Genomic DNA, 27,609 nt, shown 5'->3' with positions numbered 1-27,609 from the left:
CTTCAGTTTCTACTGGCTCGCGCCTCCGGCAGTGTTGCCATGTCAATGATTCAAAACACCAGCTCTCTTCACCGTTTCTCTTTTTTATTTTCTGCTTCCTCATTTCTCAGTTTTTCCAGTGATGGACACTTGTTCCTTCGATGGGTGACTGACTGTAAATACACTGATGTTGTAATATGCAGTCTTATTGTGTGTGTTTTGTATCAGGACTGATGTTTGCATGCTCACACACCCCTCCTGCTCTCTTCCACTCAAACCTGTCGAGCAACACAAATCAAATTCTTCTTCTCACACTCACACAACAGCACTACAGGTCTAAAGTATGGAGCTGAGACGTCTCGGGTTAAACCAGAAACAAACAGATCCTAGGTTGTTACTGAAGTGAATTATTCCCAGGAGTCGAGGGATTATTATTCAGTTCTCTGATGGTAAGTTCATTTGATATCTCATCTCACTGTTGAAATCGCTGCGCTTTGAATCTGTGCCGCACTTTGTCCAGATGTGCATGTACTACTCGTTTGTTAAGAACAACTGTCAACAGTTGTTTATAACAAAGTTATATTGCTTTTGTGTGTGTGTGTGTGTGTGTTTGTGTATATATAAATATATGTATATATATATATATATATATATATATATATATATATATATATATATATATATATATATATATATATATATATATATATTTTTTTTTTTTTTATCTGCTTTGTTTATATTGCTTTGCTGCTTTTTTGTTTTTCTTTACTTTTTGTTTTATGTGTAGCTGTTTTGTTTGGTTTTTTTTTTTTTTTTTTTTTTTTTTTGTCGATTTATGCTGCTTTGATTTTTGGTGCTGTTTTGATTTTAGTTTTTAAAGTTTAAAAAATACTGTAAAATATTAAGATATTAGCAAAAGATGAATATAATTACAGATAAATTAATATGTCACTATTTTATGGTCTGTGGGATATAATTAATACTGAAAATGGTGTAGAAACATTTTTCACGGAGAAATTGCTAGAAAATGTACAAAATAATCAGCAAGCAACACACTGAATTAGTCTTGAAAGTAGAAAAAAACTGAAATAGGGTTTTCTTGTTTAAAAAAAAGGTTTTTAAATTATCTTTTCAATTTTTACAACTTGAATTAATCATGTTTACTAATGTAAATGTTATGTAAACACAAATGGTTTATTTAATGACATTATATAACATATTGCGAGATGTGTATGTCAGACCAGTTGCTGGCTGCAGTGAAGACTTCATCAGTGGTTTGGACACATTTTTCTTGACGTTATAGGTGTTAAATGCCTGCAGTTCATTCCATGAGGGCACAGCAGATGATGGCTGCACTTAAAACACACACTCATTCCCGTCTTTGTCAGCGACTGCTGGTGTGGCAGTTTTTATTCATTATTCAGTCATCCCAGAAACGTCCAGTGATCTGTCACACATTAAGTAATTCGTATTTTGCAACAACCCTCAATGAAACCGAGATTGCAGTTTGCTCGATGCATGATGCATGTTTTCCTGTTTTACCAGCTGATGTTTCCTTTATTTTGGTGTCTCTTCTTCTGTGTAGGTTTGGGGTTGGTGCAACGCTCCTCTGCAAAACACACTCACTTCCTGTAGACACTATTATGCAGCAGAGCCATCTGTCGCTCTATATTTACATGCTTTTAGCATAATCTGATTGCCACTAGTGTTAAACTACTTTACAAGCATCATTTAGCGTAATACACTAATTTATAGTACAACACAGTGTAGCTTCTCTTTTGCTCTGAACAAGTCACAAACAAGATTTAACTTCCTGCCTCGAAGGCAATATCTTAAAAAGAAAAAAAGTATTTATATATATGTGTGTGTGTGTGTGTGTGTGTGTGTAAATATACTCTCTACTCTCTCCCCCTTCCCTTCATGCTTGTTTATTTTCATCTCTTTGTCTCTGCTCTCTGGTTTCATTAAAGTAAAGAATGTAATGAAACAAAACTTCAGTGAAAATGTTCTGTCTTCTGCTAGAAATCCTGACAGGTTTCTCTCATCTCTCTCTCTTTCTCCGACACACCTCTGGTTCCCCTGGTTTATCTGCATTCCTGTTGTGTTGTGAATATGATCGTCCAACCCCACATTAGCACACCGATGAACATTATATTTTAACATATACTAATGTAAATATATAAGTAGAGTAGATTTCAGGTTGAATACTCTGAAAGTGCCCTTGTTTTCTTGCTTTTTTATTCTAAACGTGCACTACTAGTGATACACTGATTTAATGTACAGTACATATACATATTGTATTTGGCTAATAATCGTCTAAAAACTAGAATGTTACATTTTCTTGATGCTAGGATGTTGTGGGTGGTTGCTAGGGCATTGATATGTGGTTGCTAATGCGTTGGAGGTTGTTTTGCATAGTTGCTAGGTGGTCACATAAGTTTAAAGAGCATGTTTTATTTTTATTTTTATTGCCTGTATGTAATTTTTTTTTTTTACTCTTTTATATATATTATTGTGTTTGTGATTTTTAAATATTACTTTAGATTTAAATATTACCTTTTTTTCCCTCCTTTATCTTCAGATCTCATGATGACTGTACACGAACCCTGATTTCCTGTTTGCACTGAACACCAGCCACATAACAGGTTTGGGATCAGCAGACGTGAGCCACTATGTCAATTTCACAGCAGGTTCTGGTGAATTATGAATACAAATACACTGCTCGAGATGGCCGAGAGGTGTCCATCAAACCCAACGAGCACTACATCCTAGTAGCCAAGACCAATGAAACCTGGTGGCACGTCCGGAGGGATGAGACTGAGAAGCCTTTTTTCATCCCAGCGACGTATGTGACCGAACTCCCACCTGAGACCAACCAAACTTCACTGGAGGTTAGTGGAAGTGAATCCCTCAAGTCTAACTCTGAGATGGCTCCTGATAGTCTTCCCACCGTCACTGAGCCCACCGAGGTCACGCTTCGAGTCCCAGCCTCTATAAAACGAGACACGGAGAAAGACGGTCATAGAATATCAACATATATTATTCCAAAGGAATTCTTTGAACTGAAGGGTTTGGATCCAGATCCCTTAAAGACTGAAGCAGAGGCCGGTCCTGTGCCTGAACACACAAACTCCAAGCCAGCTTCCCCAACTAATGGAGAAACACCAACCTCGATCTTACTGAAGCTTCTTCATACAGCCAACACACCTCAGTCCCCAGACCTGGAGATCAAATCAAGCGTAAATGCAACAGAAGAGCCTCGGGTGGACACAAAGGCCCTGGATCAAGACATTCAGATGCTCAATAGAGCTGGCTGGGGTGACGTCTGGAACCCCATGGATAAAGACAAGAATGAGAGTTTGGATACAATGAGAGAACCGGAATCCTTAAAAGCTGAAGATAATGTGACTGTAAACCCCGTCACACCAGATAAGACTATGGTAAGTCATACTTCACGTGCAAAGTAAAGTTACACAAATTCTGTTCTGTTTTACTCTCCAAATAATTTTTTGACAAGAGAGAGCAATGATCTCTTTTGACAAATGGTTAGATGTAGCCTGTTCATTCTTTGTAAAATGTTCCTGAATTTCAACGACGACCCTGCATACTTTAGTTTATTCAAGTCAACAATAAACTAATAATGGTTTGGTTCAATTCAAATTTGAACTGAAATTCATTTGCTTTCCTCAACCACACGGGGGCGCTGTCTACAAATCAGCATCAGGGCCTACCAAAAAACAAACCCATAGGAAAGTTACCAAATATGAATGAAATAAATCTTGGTCAAACTCATAATTTTGCTCTAATTGTCAGTTTAGAACTGTGGCTGTCCTTAAATTTTGGTGTGTAACTAGTGTCTGAATCAACGATTGATGGATTTAATTTGATTTAAGATAACTTTATGCTGTATAGACTATAAACAATGTTCACCTCAGTTGAGCTAGTAAGGAGCAACACAGCAGCTAAATATGCTATTGTCCTTTCCACATTTCATTGTATTAGACACAATTTAAAAGTAATCAATTATCTGTACAAGAAACGTTGTTTTAGTGCCTCTGCAATGTAAGCATTATAAAGTATGTAAATACGGCTAGGAGCATCTTACCCAAGGCTCTTATTTTATTTTTGGTCTTTTATTTCACAAATTTTTCACAAATTTAACAAATTTTTTTTTTTACTTTTATAAACTATATTCTGTATGAACTTTAAGGGAACATTCGGTTTTATCATTTATTATTTTTTAGCAACATGAAATGTCGTTATCAGGGATCTTACCCTACTGATGAGCATACGTTATAGGCTACTTTCCAGGATAGTTTGTAACAACTTTTTTTTTTTTTATCAACGTTTTTAAAGAATTTAAAGGATATTTCGCCGCCCCCTAAAACAACTAAACCTACGTTTTGTCACATGCTTGTTATATTTAAACCTATGTAAATGATAAATTAAAGAAGTCCCTGATCAAACGCCCAGTCAGACTGTATTTGTGGAGCTCCCTGCCAAGTGATCTGCATGTCAATGGTTTAATTGTACAATCGCTGCCCCTCACCGGCAAAGAACCGGCTTCTCCGTCCGTTCTATCCGCTCAAGACACTGTATAGTCCACGGTGCGTGTGGAAAACTCTCATCAGTCTACTAGAATTGGTAGGTACAGAGTTTATAAGTAGCCTAATTCGTTATTTGTTGCTATTTTGACTGTGTTTGAGGGAAGGGGTTTTCATCCATAGACTACCAGCAGAGTCAGATGAAGAGCACAACAGGTTAGGTGAGTTAGAGAGAGAGAGTGAGTTGATGTAGACAGGTACAGCACACGCCCACAAACACACCTGCTTCCCTGCGGAGGGACGATTAAAGCACGGCAGCATTAGAAAAGATGGATTATAAACAGCGGGTTTTCTGCCAGATGGATTATCGTTTGCAGCTTTTTGTAATCTAAGCATTTGGAGACGGATCGGTTTCACCTGTGCACACACCTGTGTAAAGGTATGATCCTGTGCTTCCTGCATGGAGCGATGCGGTGAGCTATCTGACGTATCAAACTTGCTACTTACAGAGTTTTAAATGCAGAAAATGAGTGATATCTTGATCATACGAAAGATAATATCGTGATTACATTAGCACGACCCTGCTTTAAATTGAAATGCATCAAATTTGAGTGAAAATTATGTTTTATCGTGTATTATGTATTTTTTTAATTATGATTACAAGTCATTTTAAAGAAATTTTTTGGGCTTAAAGACAGAAGGAACTAGGTGGTGTTACTTTCCTGAGATTGTAAGAATGAAAAGTAAATAAATAATAAGTAAATAAATAAAAATAATAATAATAATTGGCAGAATAAAAAATAATATATTTTATCACAATATAAATATAAGTGATAAAGTGACATTTTTTATATAAAATTTGATTTAAAATATTAATGAATAAAATTCCCAAATCAATGTGTGAAGAGTCAAGTTGAAAACTTGGTATTATTTATTTTCATAAATAATTATTGATATTTATGTATGGATGGATGGATGGATGTGTGTACTTATGTACATTTCTGTATGTAGCCCATGTGTTTGAAAAATGTTAATTTTATTATATATATATATATATATATATATATATATATATATATATATATATACACTACTAGGTTGAAATTAATTTAGTTTGGTGTTTATTTATTGGCTACACCACTCAACTAATTCTAAAACAATCTGAAAACTTAGATTATAATAAATAAGAAGCTTTCTCTGTAGCACTTTATTTGGTTGCACTTTATTTTACAGTCCTGTTCCTTATGTACATACTATGTACTTATTATAGTAATTACAATAACTATGTAATAACTAGGTAACTAATCCTGAACATACCCCTAAACCTATACCCCATGTATTTACCTTGTATTATCAGAACCTTTTTTTTTAGATAAATACACTGTAAGTACACTATAACAAGTACACATACTCTAAAATCTAGACATTCTTATTAATTATTGACCCATATATCAAAATTCCATGGTATTATCATCTGATACATCACTGTGACATTGTACCGCCATGGTACTTCTTTCTAGGTATTAACATCACTCTCTTAAATTAGTGGTCAGTCAGAGAGTGGTTTACAAACACAAATGCCATCATAGAGTCAAGAGCCTTCCATGTTGCTACTAAGATAATTGTGCATAAAATGTCATTTTCTTTGCATTTTTCTTAGAAGTCTCCATTTCATCAGGTCTGTAGAAGTGTTGCCTGCTCTCTGTGGGTTTTTAGTTCGGTGGGATAAGCACCAATTAACTCTGGAGGCCTGCCAGTGAAGTTCTGGTTTCCATAGTAATGTTGGTTTCAGCAGTGGCATGGCTGAGGTGCCATTCAGTTGGTAGTGCTGGTGTGTAGTCCCGGATATGTAGGTCAGCTTATGCTAATGCATCTCACACAACGCTGTGCACTGGAAGACCCCAGGTCCTAGTGCATGTGCACGACTGGAGCGTCACGCGTGAGTCTGAGCAGCATAGGTGGAGTAGATTAGGACTTTGAGAGGAGCAAGTTTGGGCCAAATCGAGTGCTGGTAGTTGAAAATTTAGAGAGACGTATATTACATATGTAAATGAATCCATGTGCAAATTTTTCTAAAAGGTATATAAAGTATATACCCATTGGAGACTGGGTTCCCATTCTCTGTGTCTCTCCACTTAATGATTATCCAATAGCAAAAGTATAGCAAAACAGCAAAAACTCTGTTCAAACTCCACTCAGCAAAGCGGTCGCAATCTTATTTATTTTATTTTATTAGCTTCACTGCTAATGGAAAGTGGTTTCAAAAGGTTAAAAACTTCCTACGTTTTTGATTCTCAAATCAAATTGAAAACATTAACTCATGCACACAGAGTCCAAATCAATAAAATCAACATTCATTGGCTCTTGTGCGTCATGTGACTAAACATCATGATGTCATCACAATCACATAAAACCAAAGAGGTTTGAAAACTTTTGATTGTATGGAGATATCAGGTAATTTAAAAAGGCTATAGAAAATGTATAGTCATGCACAGCAATGATTAATTGACTAGAAAGTGTTTCTTGTGATTAATATGGAATTATTATTATTTTTTAATCCTTATCATATATGACTGTATAAAGTATTTGGTTAATCAAGTGGGAACCCAAAGTTAAATGCTGAACTTACAGTCACCTCACTCATGATGTAAGAGTGTTTTTCACTCGTCTTAGAACAGGATGTGAAACTTCAGCACGATCATGCATTAATGTGCTTAAGATTCTCGTCTGGCTGACAATAAAATAAATAATAAAAGAAAACAGACTTAAAAAAGGAGGGACCAAAATATCATACCAATAACCCCAGTAGAAACCACCCAGAAGACAACTGCATAGATAACCACCACAACATCCTAGAATTGTGGTGATGAGGTTTAATTAGCAAAAACACTGAGTCTGAGTCAAGTGTCCAACGGAAGTCTATTTTGAGGTTGTTGCAGTTATTATAGTATATTAATGTGCACGTATGTTTGAGAGAGGGAGAGGAAAGGGAACCTGAGTGATGATAATAGCTGCAGTGTGCCATGAGCTCTCAGACCTTAAGATTTCAATGAGGTAATGCAGGATTCCAGGCCATGATTGGTGATGTAACACAGAGGGGGAGCTGCTTGGTCGCCTGAATGGACCCTCTGTGTGTGTGTGTGTGTGTGTGTGTGTGAAAAGAGAGGTAGGAGTTCAAGCTGCTGGTTCTCCAGCCTCAGTTTCATTGGTTGATAAGTAATTTGGTTAAGTAATCAGCAGCATGCTGTTCACTCTACAATCACTTCTTTCTGAATTCATTATAGCTGTGAATTCCTTGGCTATCGCTTTGTTAGAGAGATGTGATGTTTTTCAGTAAAGTGCTGCTACATTCCACCCGTCTTCTCAGTGTCATTTAGAATTAGATGGCGTTTGATATAAAATCTGATGAAACATGTCTAAACGCCTTTTGCATTTCAAACTATATAGTGGTAAAATGTGTAAATGAGGAGCTTCGCTATGCCTACGTCTTACATCATCCGCTGGAACGCCACTTTCTCGTGAACAACAGTTAGAGGAAGCTAGAGATTACGCTTTATAAAGTTTAAAATCGATTTGCTTCAGAAGGCCTTTATTAACCTCGCGGAGCTGTGTGGAACACTTTCATGATGGATTTCTGCACTTTATTTTGCTTTGGTTGACCACCATTCACTTTCATTATAAAGCTTGGAAGATCCAGGACATTTTTTAACATAACTCCGATTGTATTCGTCAAATACACCTAGCTTGAGGGTGAGTAACTCAGGAGTTAATTGTAATTAACTATCGCTTTAACAGTCACTTCTGCAATTGTTTACTCCTTTGACATGTCTAAAGTTTATAGTCCGACAAACACTGAAAACTGAGTTTACCCGTTGTTAATCAACTTGTGTGCTGTTCAGCATTAATGTCTGGCTGACTCAGGAAGGCAAATGGTTTCCTTTACTGTTTTGCACAAAGAGACATTGCCACAGAAACCATTAGTCATAAATGATCATAATCACACAGAGAGTATTATACCTGTGCATGTCATATCTATATGCAGTCATTGCTTTACTGACTGTGTCCAAACAGGTTTCCAGACCACTCCCCCTGTCTTCCATTGGTCAAACTAACAGATTGTCCCGCCCCCAAACTCACACCACTGGTTAAATGATTGGCTGTATCTGCTGGTTGGGATGCTCAAACAAAAGAGTCATGTTTTGTTGACACACATGCCATCATCGGTTTGCAGTAAATCAGGAACTGCATAAACATGCTCAAAGAATAGTTATACAAACTTGAAATATCATGTGAGCAGAAATGCAACAAAGCATACAGACTGTAACTTAAACCGTGAAAACACACCAGTTGCTCCTAGCTTTGTCTAAATGCTGATATTAATTTTAATAATAATCACAAGGGTGGTATAGCACCTGTAAAATTATGTGTGTGTGTGTGTGTGTGTGTGTTTAAGGACTTTAGGACAACTAGACTGTTGTTCACATTCTAATTTATGGCCTTGACACAGAATCACAATGGATTTCATAGCATTGATGCTTCTTATGAGAGGAGATAAGCATTTAACTACTGTCAGTCAAGTGCAAGGATTCCCTCAGGGTAAAAAATGAAATTGCAGAGTGCTATAAATAACACAGAACATTGCGTTACACATTAACTCATGTCATTCCTGCTCATTTTTGGTGTGTGATCTGGGCGCCTTCCTAATGTTTCTAGATGGAGTTCTAAATGAAAGTTTGTACATCTTGTACAAGTTTTCTGTGTTTTTATTTAGCTTGACTTGGTAATATCCAGGTCATATAGCTGTGGGCTGCCTTGTTAAAGATTTGAATAACAAAACTTCTTGTGAATAGTAGTCCCTAATTCAGTTTGATGCTATTTTACTTATGCTTGTTCCAGGAACTGTATATGCCTGGCCTTTGTGACTTACTCACGTCCATCATTAGAAGGAGGAAAAAGAGTTTGATCGTAGGTGTGATATCCAAACTTTGGGGTCTCTGTGTCTTCACCACCGCAGGCATGGAAATAGTTTTTTTTTTTTGTTCAAATTTGCGACGACAGATTGGATTGCATGCAGGGAAGCTGTTGTCTGTTGTTGTCATGCTTGTCAGACTTGCTTGGATGTGAAATCCGAAACATATTTCCTGCTTTAAACATTGCTAAACATTCACAGTTGAAATGTTTATCAGATGTCACAGCTCAACACAGTGGCCCTTGTCCTCTGAATTTGATCATGCCACCACATCATGCCATTTAAAATACACATTGCTTTTCTAAAGTTGTATCTGTGTTCACTTACACTTGAATCTTAATATATTGTTAAACTTGGCATGACATGAACATCACTGTGGCTTTAGTTTTTACACTAAAACACACAAAACTGTATATAATCAAATTCATAGGAAAGAAACATCTTGAGATTTATTTAGTGTCTCTGTTAAAGTTTTTGGAAATGCATGAGTCTTCCACTTCTCAGATTTTTATCCTGAGTAAAATTCTTCAGTAATTCTTCAAAAGACGTCTCAACATTTTTTCAAAATGTGCTCAGATCAGGATTATTATAGATAATTAAAACTAAGACCTTAACAAAATTGTTACTGTAATTTTTTATTTTTTATTTTTATTTTTGGGAAAAAATATAACATACAACATGTTATCAAGAAACAAAAAAGTTAAAAAAAGAAACAGAAAAAGATGGAAATGCAAATTACAACAAACAAAAACAATTGCCAGGGGGAGGAAAGTATTATACACGCATATATAACATCAAATAAACAAATTGTAAAATTTACAAATTTTCAAAGTTCTTACAGCTTTTTTGTTCACAGAGTCTCTGATATTGTCAATATAAATACATATTTCAGTTAACAAAACCATAAAACTGGGTTTTTTTATTGCTAAATTTACATTTATGAATGTGAAATTTGGTCAACAGAATTATTGTTACTATAAATGCTAACTAAAATAACTAAAACTGAAAATGAATAAAAACTACACTAAACACTGCTACGACAATCTGTTTCCTACCTTTAACACATACTGACAACCACCATAAAAATGAAGGTGGTCAAAGAGGAAGTCACATGAAGAATAAGGCAGAAAGTCATCTTAAGCAGCTATTCCACAAGCTGAAGTATATACTAGTAGTATACAGCACAGGGTCATTCACGGTAACACATGACACTTAAATGATCCAATAAAAATTCATTAAACAACTGGTTATCAAAAACGATGATTTTTTTTTATTACCTTCTGGGAATCTGGGAATGTCAGTTTACAGTTTTTGACTGTAAATTATACGTTGATTTGTTCTTTTTTACTTCTAAAACTCTGAAATTGATAGCATTTTACTTTAAAATTACATTAATTATCTGGTTAGATAACATTTTTTTCATTAACGTTTTTACAATATTTTACACTGATCTATCTATCTATCTATCTATCTATCTATCTATCTATCTATCTATCTATCTATCTATCTATCTATCTATCTATCTATCTATCTATCTATCTATCTATATTTAAATTGACAAAGATGCACCAAAAATACAAAAACTATCAATAAAATTTTTAAAAATACATAAAAAAAATAAAATACAATAAAATATTAACAATAAATGCTAACTGAAAATATTTATAAAAACTATAATAGTATCTCAAAATACTAAAATCTAGAAATCTGACTTTCTTTTATATTTATATGTGTGTGTGTGTGTGTGTGTGTGTGTGTGTGTGTGTGTGCTCTTGTTTTTGTGAGATATCAGGACACAACTCTGTGTAATGACATGGATATGACACAGGTATTACAAGGAGAGGGTGACTTATGAGGACATTACCCATGTCCCCATTTTTCAAAACACTTATAAATCATACAGAATGTTTGTTATTTTTTTGAGAAAGTATAAATGCACAAAGTTTCCTGTGAGAGTGAGGGTTAGGGGTAGGGTTGGTGTAGGGCCATAGTTTGTACAGTATAAAAACCATTACGCCTTTTCACAAAAACAACCGTGTGTGTGTGTGTGTGTGTGTGTGTGTGTGTAGTATAATATAATATAAATAACACCTGAATGGCTATTTGGCCAGGAGTAACATAATCGACCATGCAGCCACGTGAAAACTTGAAAAACTTGTTTTAATTTGTTTAACTTGTTTAAAGTTAATACATTTTTTAAAGAAAGATAAAGAATTTATTTCTTTAAAATATCATGCACCAATGGATAAGACCAGGAACAAGTTTAAAGAAAATAGTGTCAGTTTCATGTTATAAAAGACAGACCTCTGAGCAATCCCGTATTGATTATAGAGGAAGCATGCTTTTTCCTTCTATCAGAAGTGTTACAGTCAAAATGTGTAATTTTAAGGAAATGCACTCAAGTCAGTGACTTTGACTGGTGCAGGTTCTGTTTCGATGAGGAAAAAGAGGAACTTAGACAATTCAGACTTGAGAATTTGTACGAATTTTATGTTCGCAAAGATACCTGAGATTATACACCTTCTCAGTGTCAACACTTCTTCTCTGACCCGTTGTCTCTTTGCATCTTTATGTATTCAGACGGTCATGCCTGCGTCTGTCTCTCCATCCGTCTGCCCCCTCCCCCTTTCACTCGAGCAGAGTAGCACTTCAAGACAGATGTTCATTAGTGGCCTCGGCGGCTGCAGACGCAGAGTGTGTGTGTGTGTGTGTGTGTGTGAGAGACTCGGGGTCAGCCTGTTCACCACGATGCTCACTGTTAGATAATTTAGACTTTGACTGTTGTCTGATCAGTTGTACTGACTGATCTAAACAAAGGCATGGTGGATTTTCACTCTAAGATTCGAACCAACCACCGACCCAGAAGCGCGATGCCTCTCTCTCTGAACACGCAGGTATGTCCACAACCCTTTAAAACTTGGTTTCTGTGTACAGAAATACTCTTTGTTGTCACTTTGGTGTGTAGAAAGTAATGAATTGTCTTGACTGTCCAGTAAGTAACATAGCGTTTATATATGAGCAGTGTGCATTAAAATCACTACAGTTTTAGCACATTGGATTTTGCATAAAGAAGTGTGCTTTTGTGTTGTTCTCAGTTAGGATGTGGTCTCTTCCTGTTGAGACACTCCCCGGCGTAGCACTTGTTAAACATCATCAGGGTCAAACGTTTGTCACTGTAAAGTTGTCCAGTTCTGTAAAACGCTATAAAACAGAGCAGCTGCAAGACATTGCTCTTTAGCATCCTTGCAGTTTTGATTTGGAAAAAGGACGTTTCCTTAAATTGCTCAGTCTGCATCGTTCCAGGCTGTCTCTCTCAAAGCCAGTTCCTGCTTTATTGGCTTCTCCCTATACATCCACTGCTTCTTTCTCTTTTTCTCTCAGTTAGCCTACTTGTACAATGACTTACACAGGTTGTGTGGCTGTCTCTGTTGGCCAGCGCATTCAGATCATCTAAATTTATCTCACAAAAGGGTGGCATGCATTTAAGGCTGGGGATTTCATCGCTCCCTTAGCTTTAAAGTGTTTTAAAGGGATAGTGCAGCTACAAATGAAAGTTCTGTCATCTTTTTGACACTCACACTCGTGTTGTTAGAAACCTGCATGACATCTGTGAAGCACAAAAGGAGAAATATAAAAAAATTTACTGGACGCTCTTTTGTGAAAGTGAAGGGGGATCAAGGTCAATCAGCTGAAGACGGACAATCAGGAGCTGATTAAATCACAAGCTTTCTAATATGCTGATTTAGTGCTTCAATTATTAATAATGGTTCTTATTATTATTAATGTTGAAAGTAGTTTTTGCTACTAATTCATACTTTTTGCAGAAACTGTGATAGATTCTTTGACGAAGAGAAAGTTCAAAAGAACAGCATTTATTTGAAATAGGAATATTTTGTAATATTTCAAATGTCATTTTTGATCAATGTAATGCATATACGTAATATATTTGTAAATCAGCATATTAGAATAATTTCTGAAGGATTATGACTCAAGTAATGATGCTGAAAATTCGGCTTTGCATCACGGGAATAAATTACGTTTTGAAATCTATTTAAATAGAAAACAGTTATTTAAAATATTTTACAAAAGTACTGTTTTTATGGTATTTCTAATGAAATAAATGCAGTCTTGGTGAGCATAGAGGTTTATTTTAAAAAATGAATTTATTAACCATCCCAAAACTTTGATTAGTAGTGTATGTCACAACAGAGAAGAAAGGACAATTGCAGCTTCATTTATAATGAAGACTACAATTTCAGTTTTTGAAAACATAAAATATAGGCAACCATATAAATAGTTCATTTTTAACCATAACAATGGAAATAGTGGACAGTATACTACTTCTCCTTTTGGGTTTGGGTTTGTACAGCTATGGTTTATGGTTAAGGGTTAGTAAATAATAGTAATATCTGACAGAATTAGCATTTTTATACATTTTATTATCTCGATCACTCAGTTCTTCTTCAGTGTTGAGTATGGTAGGTGCATTTGCGTGGCTATTATTTGTGAGGATTATAATAATAAACCTGTTTCCTGTCAGTTGATGCATTTTGGCCCTTGCGGCTGAGAGACAGACTTGGTCTGCACCAAAGGCTGGTAAATATAGAGCCAGGATATGATGTGCCGGCGCACTAGCTTTGATTTCCGCTGTTGCGCTTCGATTGTCACTCTTGCTCTTCTGTCTTTATTCCTGTCTCTGCTCCCCAGACGTTCCTCAGGAGAGGGGTGTCCTCATACAGGCCTCTCTCGAGGCTAAAGGTGAGCTCAGTACTGCAGTAAACATACAAACATCTCTTCCACAGCCATCTTCACTCTACATGCATGCGCTGGCTACTTCATCTGTTCTTCCGTATCTGAATATATTTTGCAATCCCTGTTCATCATTGGTAGATAAACAAGCTTAAGAGCAAACTAAAGCCTATTACTCATTGCCAATGAATTTACCACATTCGTTTGCACTATAAAGTGTGCTTTTTAATACTATTACTCATTTTCTTGTAGGCCTACTTACAGTTAAGCATTTGAACAAACCCCGAACCCTAAGTAGTAAAAAGTCTGTGCAGCACTTATGCAACATGAATAAGCAAATGAACATGATTGCATATGAATGACACCATAAATCGTGCTATTTTTTGACTGGCAGATGATAAAACGAGATAAAATCTCATCTGTTAGACTTCTATTATAGACCAGAATATGCACAGTGACTTGAGCCAGAGAGCAGCCACCTAACAACCTCATAATAACGTGCTAGAAACCATCTCGAGGAACCTTAACCACCACATAGCAACACCCTGGCTTTGAGTGAGTGATGTGACATTCAGCCAAGTATGGTGACCCATACTCAGAATTCATGCTCTTTATTTAACCCATTCGAAGTGCGCTCACACACAGAGCAGTGAACACACACACACGGACTGTGAACACACACCCGGAGCCATTTATGCTGCAGTGCCCAGGGAGCAGCTGGGGGTTCGGTGCCTTGCTCTAGAGCACCGAAGTCATGGTATTGCCAGCCTGGGATTCGAACCCACAACCCTAGGGTTAGGAATCAAATTCTCTAACCACTAGGCCATGACACAAGGGTGTACTTTAAGAGAACAGTTTCTTGCAGGTAAAGCAGTGTTAATAAAAAAACAATCTTAAAGAGAGTATTTCTTGATGCACTTAACTACACTTTTAAAAAGTGCACTTTGTAATAATGTCAATTTTACATTTTTATTTCTAAATCATGTTTTAATAATCTTTTGCCACAATTTGAAGAAGTACATTCACATGTTCGTCTTCCTATCCAGTCCTGATGGTTAATGGGAAACGAACTTGGCTTGCCGACCTTGACGGAGACGCAAACCTAAGTTGTCAAGAGAGGGCTTTTTTAAAGAATATACTAAATAATTCTTTTTTTTTTTTTTTACAAGGACAAAAAATCACTCACATTTTATTTGTCCTCAAACAACTATAACAATATGAAGGTGTCTTTACGGAAAGACAGTTCATGCATTAACCCTCAAGTTGACCGTTGGTCCTGTTCTGGGATCAGTCCTCGAACCGCTGGTCTAGAACCACCTCAATGTCCATCACAGCAGTAGCACTAACACTGCCAGTCCATCTGTGGGATGAGACGTGCCCCGTTCTCTAACCAGGACCATGTGAGATTTATCTGCTGCTGTTTTGGTCAGCTGGAAATAAGACAAACAATACAGATGGAAAGTTATCTGCAGCTATCTGTTTGTGGTTTCTTCTTTTATAACTCTTGTTCTGTTTCCTGAGATCAGCGCACATAGGAAGTGCTCGTTTCTCTAAAGGGCAGATGAGGCTTCAGGCCTAGTCAAAATCTCCTCGTTAGTTTGAACCTAAGTTAACACAGCCGACAGTGGTGTGTGTGCTGAATGTTCCTCAGGTTAAGAAGCGTTTGGTTTTTCGGTTGTCTTTCTGGTGATGTGGAGAGTCCCTCTGAGCGTTGTTCATTTTGCATAGAGGAGGATTGTGGGAGGAAGGTGTGAAAGCAGACGCTCTGTCCATCCACTGTTTGTTTTCGCTCTGTGTATAAGTGTTGTGACCTGTCTACATAAGTCAGTATCTCTGTGAAAGGTCATCTGAATCAAGTTACACATGTGTCTTCAGCCAAACACACTCCATTTCTAGCATTTCATGACCATATAGTATATGATGTGATATGATATCTTCATCCTGAGTAGCTCTTTAGAAGCTTAATATCTTTAACAAAAAAAACAGATTTTATACATTTGTCATCTATATATATGTGTGTGTGTTTACAAAAATCACATATTTTATTACATTGATGTTATATGTTTTATCATGTGTTAAAAAAAAACTTGAAAAACAGTTATTGCATCTGAGAGTGGGTGTCTGAAATTTTTCAGACAAATTTTTATTGTATGTTTTTCAAAACTTATGTGTAAAGATGAATCAGTTTATATAGTTTTGATAATGCATTCACTGAATTTTACTGATTCATCTATGTGCTCTCAACCTAACATTTGCAGATTTTTTCTTTTTTTATTATTTTGTTTCGGCTTTGGTACAATAATAGTAAGGTCAATTATTTGTTTTATTTTAATTATTTTTTGTGTTTTTTTTAATCATTGACTTAGTATTATAGTTTTTGCTACATTCTGAATTATACTTTATTTTAATATTTTCTGTTATTTCTATATATATATATATATATATATATATATATAGAAATAACAGAAAATATTAAAATAAAGTCTTTTACACATAAAAAAGTCTTTAACACTTGCACACTAATTGGGTTTCCATGCATGGAAATATAGCTTACTTATTATTTTAAAAAGGGGCTCCTTGCAAAAAGATCATCATATTTGGGTGTCTTTAGCATCATGTCTTGTACAAGTACATGCATTCACGGATATCATATTTGTCCATCAGGTGGAGGATGACAGCGCTCTCACAGCGATTTATGTAAACCTCCCGCGGCCGCGTCGGAGTACCACCTCCAGTACCGTTACTTCTCCATTACTAGAGATCCCAGAGCCTCCCGATACCCTTCTTTTAGACTCCGCGGGATGGGAGATCCATACTGACGACCAGAGCGGGCAAAAGTACTACTATCACCCCTCTACGGGCCGCAGCACCTGGGAGTATCCGCTCAGATCCTCCATGGAGTCATCATTGGGGACGGAGGAGGCCTGTTCTCCTGCCTCGTTCCCCCAGTCTCCCATCAGCTCACCCGTAGACCCTTCTCCTCAGAGGTGGAGCTCGGACTGGGAGAAGTTGCTGGATGAGAACACTGGCAGGCATTACTTCTTTAACATTGTGTCGGGTCAGAGCTCGTGGGATCCCCCTGAGGATATCACCTCACCAGAGAGTTTTCTGGAAGATTGCCTGGTATGGAGGTTTTATTTTAGCATTTTATGGTATTTATGTGCATGTAGACCTTAGTCAGGCTAGACGCCATCTTTGATTTTACATGGATGAAAACAAGGCTGTGAGGAATCGACAGTCTTTTCTATCCTCCGTATAAAGGACCTAGGTTTATGTCTTCTGAAAGTTTTTTTTTATGAGAGATGTTTCATTAGCTAAACAATCCCAATGTTAAACAACATCACAATCCAGTGAACACACTGTACTTTTATCCCTCACATTGTTTTCAAGGCTATCAAACTTTAAATATGGCGCTACCGTAATTAAAGTATATAGCTTTTTTTATTATTCTTATTTGTATTATTACAGTGGTTTTCAAACATTTGACTCCATGCCAAACCATTGCCCACAGCAATATTCAAAAGCCCCATGATATTTTCAGCTGAAAATATTTTTTACAATTTATATTTTAGAATAGAATAATAATAAAAATAAAAATGGCTGTGGAGATTTTGAATTTTATTAATATACACTACATTTCTCTATTCATATACACTTTTCAAACTTTAAAAATCTAAATGAAAAAAATGATCCTTCCTCATGCAGAACATGTTTTGTTTTTTTGACCATTTTTTGAGAGGATTTTAGTTAGTTTGACTTATATTATTGCTGGCTTTGTCTTATTTTTAATCATTTGAAGTCATCTTTGGATTGGGAACCAGTGAGTTGATCTCACACTGTCAACCTGGAAATTATGTTTAGTATAATATTATCATGTAAATGATTTTATAGTTATAGTTATTGTCCTTGGTGTCAGTGGGTCTTAAACCAGTGGTTTTCAGTCTTTTTGTCTTCAAGATCCCCCAGGGTCCACAGCAATGTTCTAAGACCCTATGATTTTTTTTACAGTATATATGTATTTTTATCATTTTAAATAATATTGTAAAGATATTTAAAAAAATATTTAACATTTAAAATTAGACTGCCTCATATATACAGTTTTTTTTCAAGGCTTTTGGCTTATTATGTTGCTTGTGTAATCATTTTTTTCTCCTTGGATTTGATCAATAATAATATTTTCAAAAAGGTTTCTCAAACACTACCCTTTGTAGTGAGTTATAATGAGTTATATTTCAAAAAAAAAATTTGTATTAAAAAAATCAAACAAAAAAAATTAATAAAATGTATTTTAAAAGTTTGAACAATACTTTTATTCTCTTCTTTACTTCCCAAAATGTAGCCTCCGCTTCCTGAGGAAGACTACCCTGCATCCCCAGATCTGGAGGAAGCATGTCCTCTCTCGATGCCGTCAGATTACACTTTTACTCAAGTGAAGAAGGTGTCGATCCCCAGGGCCAGTCTGGATCACCGCGTCCCACCAGGCTGGACCCTCAGCATCGACCCTGAAGGAGCTTGGGTCTTCACGAGCGACTACACGCAGGAACAGGTACAGCACTCTCGACACTGACCTCGACGTGTCCTTGTTTTGAGATGGCTTACTTATTATTTGGGCTGATTAGCTTGCTATTATTAGTGATGTGGATGCATAGTATAGTATGGCTGTAGGCTAGTTTTGTAATTTGGTGAACTTGTCTTGTTGACAGTGGATCAAGTCGCTAGACGATCGAGGAAGGACGTACTACTACTTAAGAGATGGCAGCAAGTCCCAGTGGAACTTGCCTGAGGTGAGATACAGTGGGGAAGTTTGGGATTTTCCACCTGAAGGCCTGTTCACACCAAGAACGGTAACTATATTAGCACCCAAACTCTGCGGACAATAAAGTTGTGTTTGTTATAAGGACGCTGCTGTTTAAATGCTTGTGCTCTTTGTGAAGGCAGGTGGATTCTGATTGGCTGTCAGTGTTTTTTTGTAATTCATCAGCTGGAAGAAATTGTCCTGTGTGATTCTGATCTGATAACATTTCTGTTTGTAGTTATAGTTGTAGTTGTGGTGTGAAATTTCCTGTTTTATAGAATAAGAGTGATTATTAAAACTTTTTTGTCATAGTTATTGTCCTTTGTGTGGATGGGTCGTAAAGCTGCCATTCTCAACCTTTTTGTTCCCCCCTTATCTATAACTTATCTTATATTCAAAGTCCCGTGATTTACTGATTAAGGAATAAAGGTGGTAACTAATCGTTTCAGTTTCCATTGATTTCCATAGTATTTCTTTCTCCATACTATGGAAGTCAAAGGCAACCGAAACGGTTCGGTTACCCACATTCTTCAAAACGTCTTCTTTTGTGTTCCTCAGAAGAAAGAAAGTCATGAGGGATAAGATTTTTTTTACATTTTTATTCACAATTTATTCCTGTAGGTAAAATATTTTAGAGTGTGGTAATGGTAGAAAATCATATTCATTAAATGTCTAAAAATGGCCAAAACTTAATAAATTGTATTCATTTTCATAACTTATCCAAGTCTGGATATCTAAGTTTCACATGACAATGGGATTCCATATTTAATATAGATTTTTTTTTCTTTTCTTTTTTTTAGCTGCTTTAGCATAATTTTAATCATTCTTCTTGAAAGACTGTTCACAAAAAAAAAAAAAAAAAAGAAAAGTGAAACTTGACTCACTTTCATGTCATTCTGATCCCAAATGATATTGTGAAAACACAAAATTATATATTTGGCAGAATGTCCATGTGGATAAAATGCGGGTGGTTATTAATACACTAGAACGGGGGAATCGTTTAGGATTAACTTTTTATTATTTTCACTTAGAAATTGCTGATAGATTTCACAAATAATAGGCAAGTAACAAATCAAATGAAACATGCAATTTAAAATTAATATTTTCTTGTAAAAAATCATTTTATTACAGTGTACTAACAAGATCAAAAAAGTGCAAAAACCTGTCATAAAGTTAACATTTCTGAATAGAAATTCTCTCCCACACTTTTAGTTCTCTGGAAGTCCAGGACAGTATGGAGTGGGAAATGGGGCCTTACTAGAGCAGGACACAATGGGATCCATGCAAAACTGGAGGCGCAGTACGGGATACCAGGAGGATGTATGTACTCACACACCTCTGCATCATGTGTTAGCTCACCCACACTCATAAACACAGAGTGATGCACACCTGGTCCTTCATGCGTGTCCTTAGTGACCCTGTTTCCTAAACAGGCTCTAGACTGCACCTGAGACTCCGTTTGTGATAGAGTTGCTCTATCTAAGTCCCTCCTACCCACCAAGTATCTTAGATCCTACAATATGCAAACATATGCTCAACATTTTCCCTGTTTTCACTGAACTGAAAACTGTAGTTGTGTAATGAAAACTGATTTTTTTTTTTTTTTTTCTAGGCCATTATTGTAAATGCATAGTGTGATTTACCTGTTCTTTTGTCACAGAGTCACTCATCATATCCTCAGTATACACCAGAGAGCGATGCCGCCAGCTCTCCCGAGATGCCACATAATGTAAGACTCCAGATCAAATGCTTATGTCTTTTAAATATACATTTTGATCAAAATTTTACATGAAGGCAATCTTCAGGCACCATTCATGTGATTATTATATGCTCATTATGTGCTTACTGTCATGAATGACATGCTGTGTCCTGAGGAAACAAAGCGTTTTGACGTGTTTTTCTCTCTTTTCCGTGGTAAGTAAGTGTTGGGTTTGGTAATGCCAGTATAGAGGTGTTTCATAAATTCCACAGGAGAATATCATGATGCAGTTACACAATACATTCAGAGTAAAGTATTTATGCAGGTTAGGACAAGCGGAGCAATGTCTAATCAAAAGTTTGTGAATATGACTTGAAGAATGACCCATTTAAGTGATTCATATGCATGCAATAGTATTTTGCCACACTGGCCCCTGGTGGATATATGTATATATACACTCACTGGTCACTTTCTTAGGGACACCTTGCTAGTACCGTGTTGGACCCTCTTTTGTCTTCAGAACTGCCTTAATTCTTCATGGCACAGATTCAACAAGGTGTTGGAAACATTCCTCAGATATTTTGGTCCATAATCACATGATAGCATCACGCAGTTGCTGCAGATTTGTCGGCTGCACATCCATGATGTGAATCTCCCGTTCCACCATATCTCAATCTGCTCTACTGGATTGAGATCTGGTGACTGTGGAGGCAATTTGAGCAAAGTGATCTCATTGTCATGTTCAAGAAACCAGTCTTCGTTACAAAGATCATTATCCTGCTGGAAGTAGCCATCAGAAGATGGGTATATGTAGTCATAAAGGGGTGGACATGGTCAGCAACAATACTCAGGTAGACTGTGGTGTTAAACAATGCTCAATTGGTACTAAGGGGCCCAGAGTGCCACACAGCTGCCGCTCACTGGATATTTTCTCTTTTTTTGACCATTCTCTGTAAACCCTAGAGTGAAAATCCCAGTAGATCAGCAGTTTTTGAAATACTCAGACCAGCCCGTCTGGCACCAACAACTATTCCATGTTCAAAGTCACTTAAATCCCCTTTCTTCCCCATTCTGATGCTCGCTTTGAACTTCAGCACGTCGTCTTCACCACGTCTAGATGCCTCAAAGCACTGAGTTACTGCCATGTGATTGGCTGATTAACAATATGTGTTACCAAGCAATTGAACAGGTGTACTAATAAAGTGGCTGCTGAGTGTGTGTGTGTGTGTGTGTGTGTGTATATCAGGAACTATTTTATCACACAGCTCTGAACTGCTATGAAGGTGCTAAAATGAACATCATTATTTTACCGTGGTTAAGTGGGTTTTAGCTCAAACTGTGCTTGATGTTGTAATGAAGAACACTTCTTACCTGTGGATACTTGTGATTTTATATGTGACTATATGTGACCCTGGAGCACAAAACCAGTTTTAAGTTGCTGAGGTATATTTGTAACAAAAGCCAAAAAACATTGTATGGGTCAAAATGATAGATTTTTCTTTTATGCCAAAAATCATTAGTTTATTAAGTAAAGATAATGTTACATGAAAATATTTTGTACATTTCCTACCATAATTATATCAAAACCTATTTTTGATTAGTAATATGCATCGCTAAGAACTTCATTTGGAGGACTTTAAAGATGATTTACTCAATATTTCGCACCTTCAGATTCCAGATAATCAAATAGCTGTATATCTGCAAAATATTATCCTATCATAACAAACCATACATCAATGGAAAGCTTATTCGGCTTTCAGATGACGTATACATTTCAATTTTGAGAAATTGACCCTTCTGACTGATTCTGTGGTCCAGGGTGACATATGATTGAGCATTTTAAAGAGTGCAATGGAGTGTGAAATTATTTTCTCCGAACTTTCAAACCATTTCTACACTAAAAAGGATTAAACAGCTGATAAGTAATCTACTTTTCTGTTCTACATTTTAAGGTGAACCTTAAAGGTTATAATTTTCTTCACTTTCACGATGCCAGACATTATCCTGTACATTTTTTTTTCTTTCAGAAAGGATATATTAACTCATTAATTTTATTTTTAAGGTTTCAAACTTGGAAAAGGCTGGAATCCTGAATAAAACAAAGGTGTCTGAAAACGGGAAGAAAATTAGGTCAGTGGTTTGACAATTATAACTAGATTGGTCAAAATGGTAACACTTTACAGCAAGGTTCGATTTGCTAACATTAGTTACTACTTTAAAATTAACATGAAAAATACATATGAAGCATTTACTGATCTCAGCTAGCAGTAATTTCAGTATTTATTAATGCATTATTAATATTAAAATGATCTATTTGCATATTATTTAATGGACTTGGACATGAAATACTATAACAGTTTATTATTTTTCATTAATACCAAAGACAAATGTATGGCTCGGTGTCAGTTTATGTTAGTAAACTCATTAACTAACGTTCACCAAGTGTTTCCGTAAAATGTTCGTATGTAAAAGTCTAAGATTTTACAAATGGTCCCACAGGAAGAACTGGAGTAATTCCTGGACGGTTCTCCATGGAGGGATACTGACTTTCCATAAGGATCCAAAGTTCCCAGCCGGAGCATCGGTGAGAAACAAAACCAGCAAATGACGAATTTGCATTGTTTCACACCACTGAATGTATTTTATATCGTGTAGAACAAGTCAAATCAGATAGTTCCAGAATTTATAGTCGAGCTGAAAGGGGCAGCCATTAACTGGGCAAGCAAGGACAAATCAAGCAAGAAAAATGTTTTGGAGGTATGGCTGTTGCATCATTGTGCTGGATGATCATATACTCTACAGTTTACTAGTGTGTGTGGTCCTGATATTCCCTGTGTGTTTGCTGATTCAGCTTAAGAGTCGCACTGGTGTGGAGTACTTGATCCAGTACGACACTGAGAGCATCATCACAGACTGGTATAAGATCATCTCAGATACCATACGCCAGCTGGTGAGTGAGTCCAAAACTGAGCATTAACCAAATCTGCCCGATCTACAACTGTGTGTTTGTGCATTGCTGTGGGCCAGGATCTGCGTCAGGATCTGGATCAGCACCACTCTGAAGATGAGGAGGAGATCAGCTTAGACCTCGACAAAAGAACGACGAGCAATGGTAGTGCTTCAAATCATTCTTTACCCTCTGCTAGAAGTGCATTAAGGCTAACTTTATTTATTTTTGATGAAAGCAATGTATCATATTTTGTTTAAGAGAAAATACAGTACATGATACAAATAATGAGTATAAAAGTGTACTGCCCTCTTCCTGTTCATTAGCATCCCGTCATCCTTCATCCACTTCGACACCGGAAGCAGATCAGAAGAAGGTCCGCACCAAACTGAAGAAGTTCCTCCTCAAGCGGCCCACCCTGCAGTCGGTCAAAGACAGGGGATACATCAGAGGTCCATTACTGCCTATCCTCAGCCGTTTCCTGTTACCTTTAAAACTGATTCTAATGTGAGCCTTTGATCCACAGAAAATGTCTTCGGATGTCACTTGCACAATCTCTGCAACCAAGAAAAGAGCAGAGTGCCCAGCTTTGTGGAGAAATGCATCCGGGCGGTAGAGAAAAGAGGTGTGTTACCTTTGGATTAATAATGTGTATCATTCATGTCATTTCATTTTACTGTAACCATGTCTTGAATGTTGTGAGGAGACTATTAGTTTATTCATGTATGTATGTATATATTTATCTAGGTATTTATTTATTTATTTTTGGGCGATGTTGTGATGGTGTTTTAATTTAAAGAATTAAATAATTAAAGGATTTAAATGGATTTAAAGAAGTAAAACAGTCAATTAAAAAGAATTAATTAAATAATTTAATTATTTGCAAATTATATATATATATATATATATATATATATATATTTTTTTTTTTTTTTTTTTTTTCTATGGTAGTTGTCAAATATTAAATATCTAGATGTTTATATCTGACTTCACAGAGTTTCACCATTAAATATTTTAACCCTGTCTAATATGTAAAAATCAAGCTGCTTGAACTGATTTGTGGTTGTTGTCCATCAGGTCTGGAGATCGATGGACTCTACAGAGTCAGTGGGAATCTGGCAGTCATCCAGAAACTGCGTTTCAAAGCAGATCATGGTATGTATAATTCATCAGCATGCATTTTACACTTCATCAGCTCAGTTTACTAGGTCTTCACGTCTGCGCCAAGATGTCATACTCTGTATTATAGTTCGTTAGTTTCGTTTTGCATTTAAGAAGACGTCACTGTTACATTTGCTCATTATAGGAGCTGTAACTTTAAGCTATCGTGCTGGTTTCACACCAGAAGTGTGAACAGCGCAGATTATTTTCAGCGTGCCCTTTCCACTCACACTGTCTGATTCCTCTTGACACTTAGGCTCAGTTTAGAAGAGATTCCCATGAGCTGTGACTGACTCGTGTGTTTCTCTGTTTCTCCAGAGGATCTGGACCTGGAGGAGGGGAACTGGGACATCCATGTGATCACGGGAGCGCTGAAGCTCTTCTTCAGAGAGCTGCAGGAGCCTCTTTTCCCTTACAGTCTCTTCAATGATTTCATCAGTGGCATCAGTAAGATCCTGAAATGCAGGAGTAGGACTCTAGCGGGTTTCCAGTGGGGGTTTTTCAGTGGCCAAGTAGAAGCACATTTCCGCTAGTATTTGTGAACTTTCAAATTTCCTTTCTTCCAAATTTAAACTGAACTATAGATATATAATCATCAGATTTTACACAGATGTTTATGCAGCTAAAGTGCTGCTAACTAAACTAAACCAAAAGGAGGACATACTAAAAACATTCTTAAAAAACATTCTGAAATCTGTTCAGCTTTTCAATCAGATTATTTATTTTTTGTTTGTTATTTTTTTGACTCCACAATATACATATTTTTATTTAATATAATTTTTATTTTGCTGATAAAATAATCTTTCTCAGATTTTCTTGATTCAAAAATATTGATATTTTGATGTCATATAATTATACTGATAATATAATTTATAGTGATATTGTTTCATTACAGTACAAAAAATGGACAACAGAAACATTTTTTCTAAGATTTTTTTATTATTATTATTTATTTAATATAATTATTTTGCTGATTAAATAATTTGTAAAATTGTTTACAATTGCAAAATGCAAAAAGCAAACTACACAAATGCAAAAGAGAACAATTCTATTAATATTGGTTTTCTTATTTTTTGATTGCATAATTTAGATATTTTTATTTAATGTAGTTATTATGCTGATAATAGCATTTGTAAAAACATTTTTTTTTATTAAACTATAAAAATGCAAAATAGAACAATTTTCTTGATTGTATCATTCTGATTTTCTTGATTCCATAATATTTAAATTTTTATGTAATATATAATTATACTGATTATTTAATTTAAAATGATATTTTTATTACAGTACACAAAATAAATATACATTTTTTGGGTGGGGGGGGTACACCACAATATAGATATTTTTATGTTCATTATACTAGTAATAAATTCCAATCTTTCAGTCTATCTAGTGATAATTACATTTTAATTGAATCAATTTGTGTTGTTTCTTGTGCTTTGATACAGAAATCCCTGATTATTACAGTAAAATAGCACACATGAGAAATCTGGTTCGGTCTTTGCCACCACCCAACCGTGACACAATGGAGGCCCTCTTCAGCCATTTACGCAAGTACGTTGTTTATTTTACATACATGTATTTCCATATTTTAAGAAACATTAGAATATGCTTCTACAACAGGTATCTGTCTCTTTCTTTCAGGGTTATTCAACATGGCGATGAGAACAGAATGAGCGTGCAGAATGTAGCTATCATTTTCGGCCCAACGTTACTCAAACCGGAGGTGGAGACAGCAAACTTCGCCGCTTACATGGTCTTCCAGAACCAGATTGTAGAGTTCCTACTCAATGAATTTGAGTCGATCTTCCACATGTGATTGACCTGAACTTGCACTGATTACAAAACCCTCTCAAAGGAGCTCAGTCCAGTGACAGGGACAGTATATAACAGATCTTTGAAGGAAAGCCTCCACATTTTGCAGTAGGTTGTAAATAGAGAACAGTAGCATCTATGATTAATATATTAATATCAGTGAAACGGAATGAAGGTTTTACGTGAGCAGGCCATTAAGGGTAATACACATTTTAAAACTGTATAGCTAAAAGGAAGTTTTCTAAGAATATCGGAGCTTTCTTTTTAAATAGTTATCAGCTATTCCTGGTTTTTCTTGCTACAAACTGAACAGGTCAATTAAATAATAATGTAGTTTAACTTTGCTTTCCTGTGGTCTTTTGCTTTTCTGTAGAATCGTGCAAAACACTGCAAGTTTTTACCCTATTCCTTTGGATTTGCAATGTGATAGATGAATAATATTAAATTACAACATTCTTTATGTTTAGGTGTCAATTTTGTTTTTTATTTTTATTTTAATACTTGCATCTGTAACATAGAACTTTACAAAGAAAGAACTGCAGGCCTGTAACTGTAAATTGGAAATCCTAAGTTGTAAAACTTTGTACATTGTCATTAAAGCCACAATATTTTAGATTTTGTGGTATCAAAAATATAGAATCTGAATTTGCACATAGATTAAGCATTAATGTTATAACTGGCACACTCATATAGTAATCACTTTAAGATGTCTGAAGGTGTGTGTATATAGAAAAGGCATATTTATGCTGTACATTACCTGATGAAAGCAAGCTTTTAATAAAGTAACTCTTTTATAAATTAATGCTTCACTTTTATTTACTGTTTTCTCGATTTATTGTGTGCAATACATTGGTGGATATAATATTTTATATTTATTTTGTAATATTAGAGATATTTAATATCGTTGTTTCTTGCATAACGAACATTTGTATTTGTATTTCTGATTTTCAA

General features: G+C 35.8%; 1 protein-coding gene across 2 annotated transcripts; it reads left to right on the top strand.

The window, feature by feature from the left end:
- Positions 1–128: 128 nt before the first annotated feature.
- Positions 129–27,456, top strand: LOC128025029 (rho GTPase-activating protein 27). 2 transcript variants are annotated; one of them, XM_052610991.1, is made up of 18 exons: positions 129–428; positions 2,561–3,419; positions 16,906–17,364; positions 18,581–18,787; positions 18,945–19,085; positions 20,249–20,356; positions 20,697–20,765; positions 22,798–22,865; positions 23,235–23,319; positions 23,391–23,492; positions 23,587–23,685; positions 23,763–23,847; positions 24,009–24,134; positions 24,209–24,307; positions 24,760–24,837; positions 25,162–25,290; positions 26,292–26,397; positions 26,488–27,456. In XM_052610991.1, the coding sequence occupies exons 2-18, from the start codon at positions 2,652–2,654 to the stop codon at positions 26,660–26,662; spliced, it is 2,904 nt and encodes a 967-aa protein (XP_052466951.1). In that variant the 5' UTR covers positions 129–428; positions 2,561–2,651; the 3' UTR covers positions 26,663–27,456. The 2 variants fall into 2 exon arrangements, with proteins under 2 accessions (XP_052466951.1, XP_052466953.1); XM_052610993.1 differs by having other exon boundaries at positions 132–428; positions 18,945–19,025.
- The last annotated feature ends 153 nt before the right edge of the window (positions 27,457–27,609 follow it).

Source organism: Carassius gibelio, chromosome A12 (genome assembly GCF_023724105.1).
Source record: "Carassius gibelio isolate Cgi1373 ecotype wild population from Czech Republic chromosome A12, carGib1.2-hapl.c, whole genome shotgun sequence".
NCBI lineage: Eukaryota > Metazoa > Chordata > Actinopteri > Cypriniformes > Cyprinidae > Carassius > Carassius gibelio.
This window is presented reverse-complemented; position numbering and strand designations above follow the sequence as displayed.

Excerpts from the sequence above, each read along its gene's own strand:
- LOC128025029 (XM_052610991.1), top strand. The coding sequence starts at position 2,652 with ATGTCAATTTCACAGCAGGTTCTGGTGAATTATGAATACAAATACACT. Across the intron at positions 20,357-20,696 it reads GTACGGGATACCAGGAGGAT|AGTCACTCATCATATCCTCA; the intron begins GTATGTACTCAC and ends CTTTTGTCACAG. Across the intron at positions 24,308-24,759 it reads CCGGGCGGTAGAGAAAAGAG|GTCTGGAGATCGATGGACTC; the intron begins GTGTGTTACCTT and ends GTTGTCCATCAG.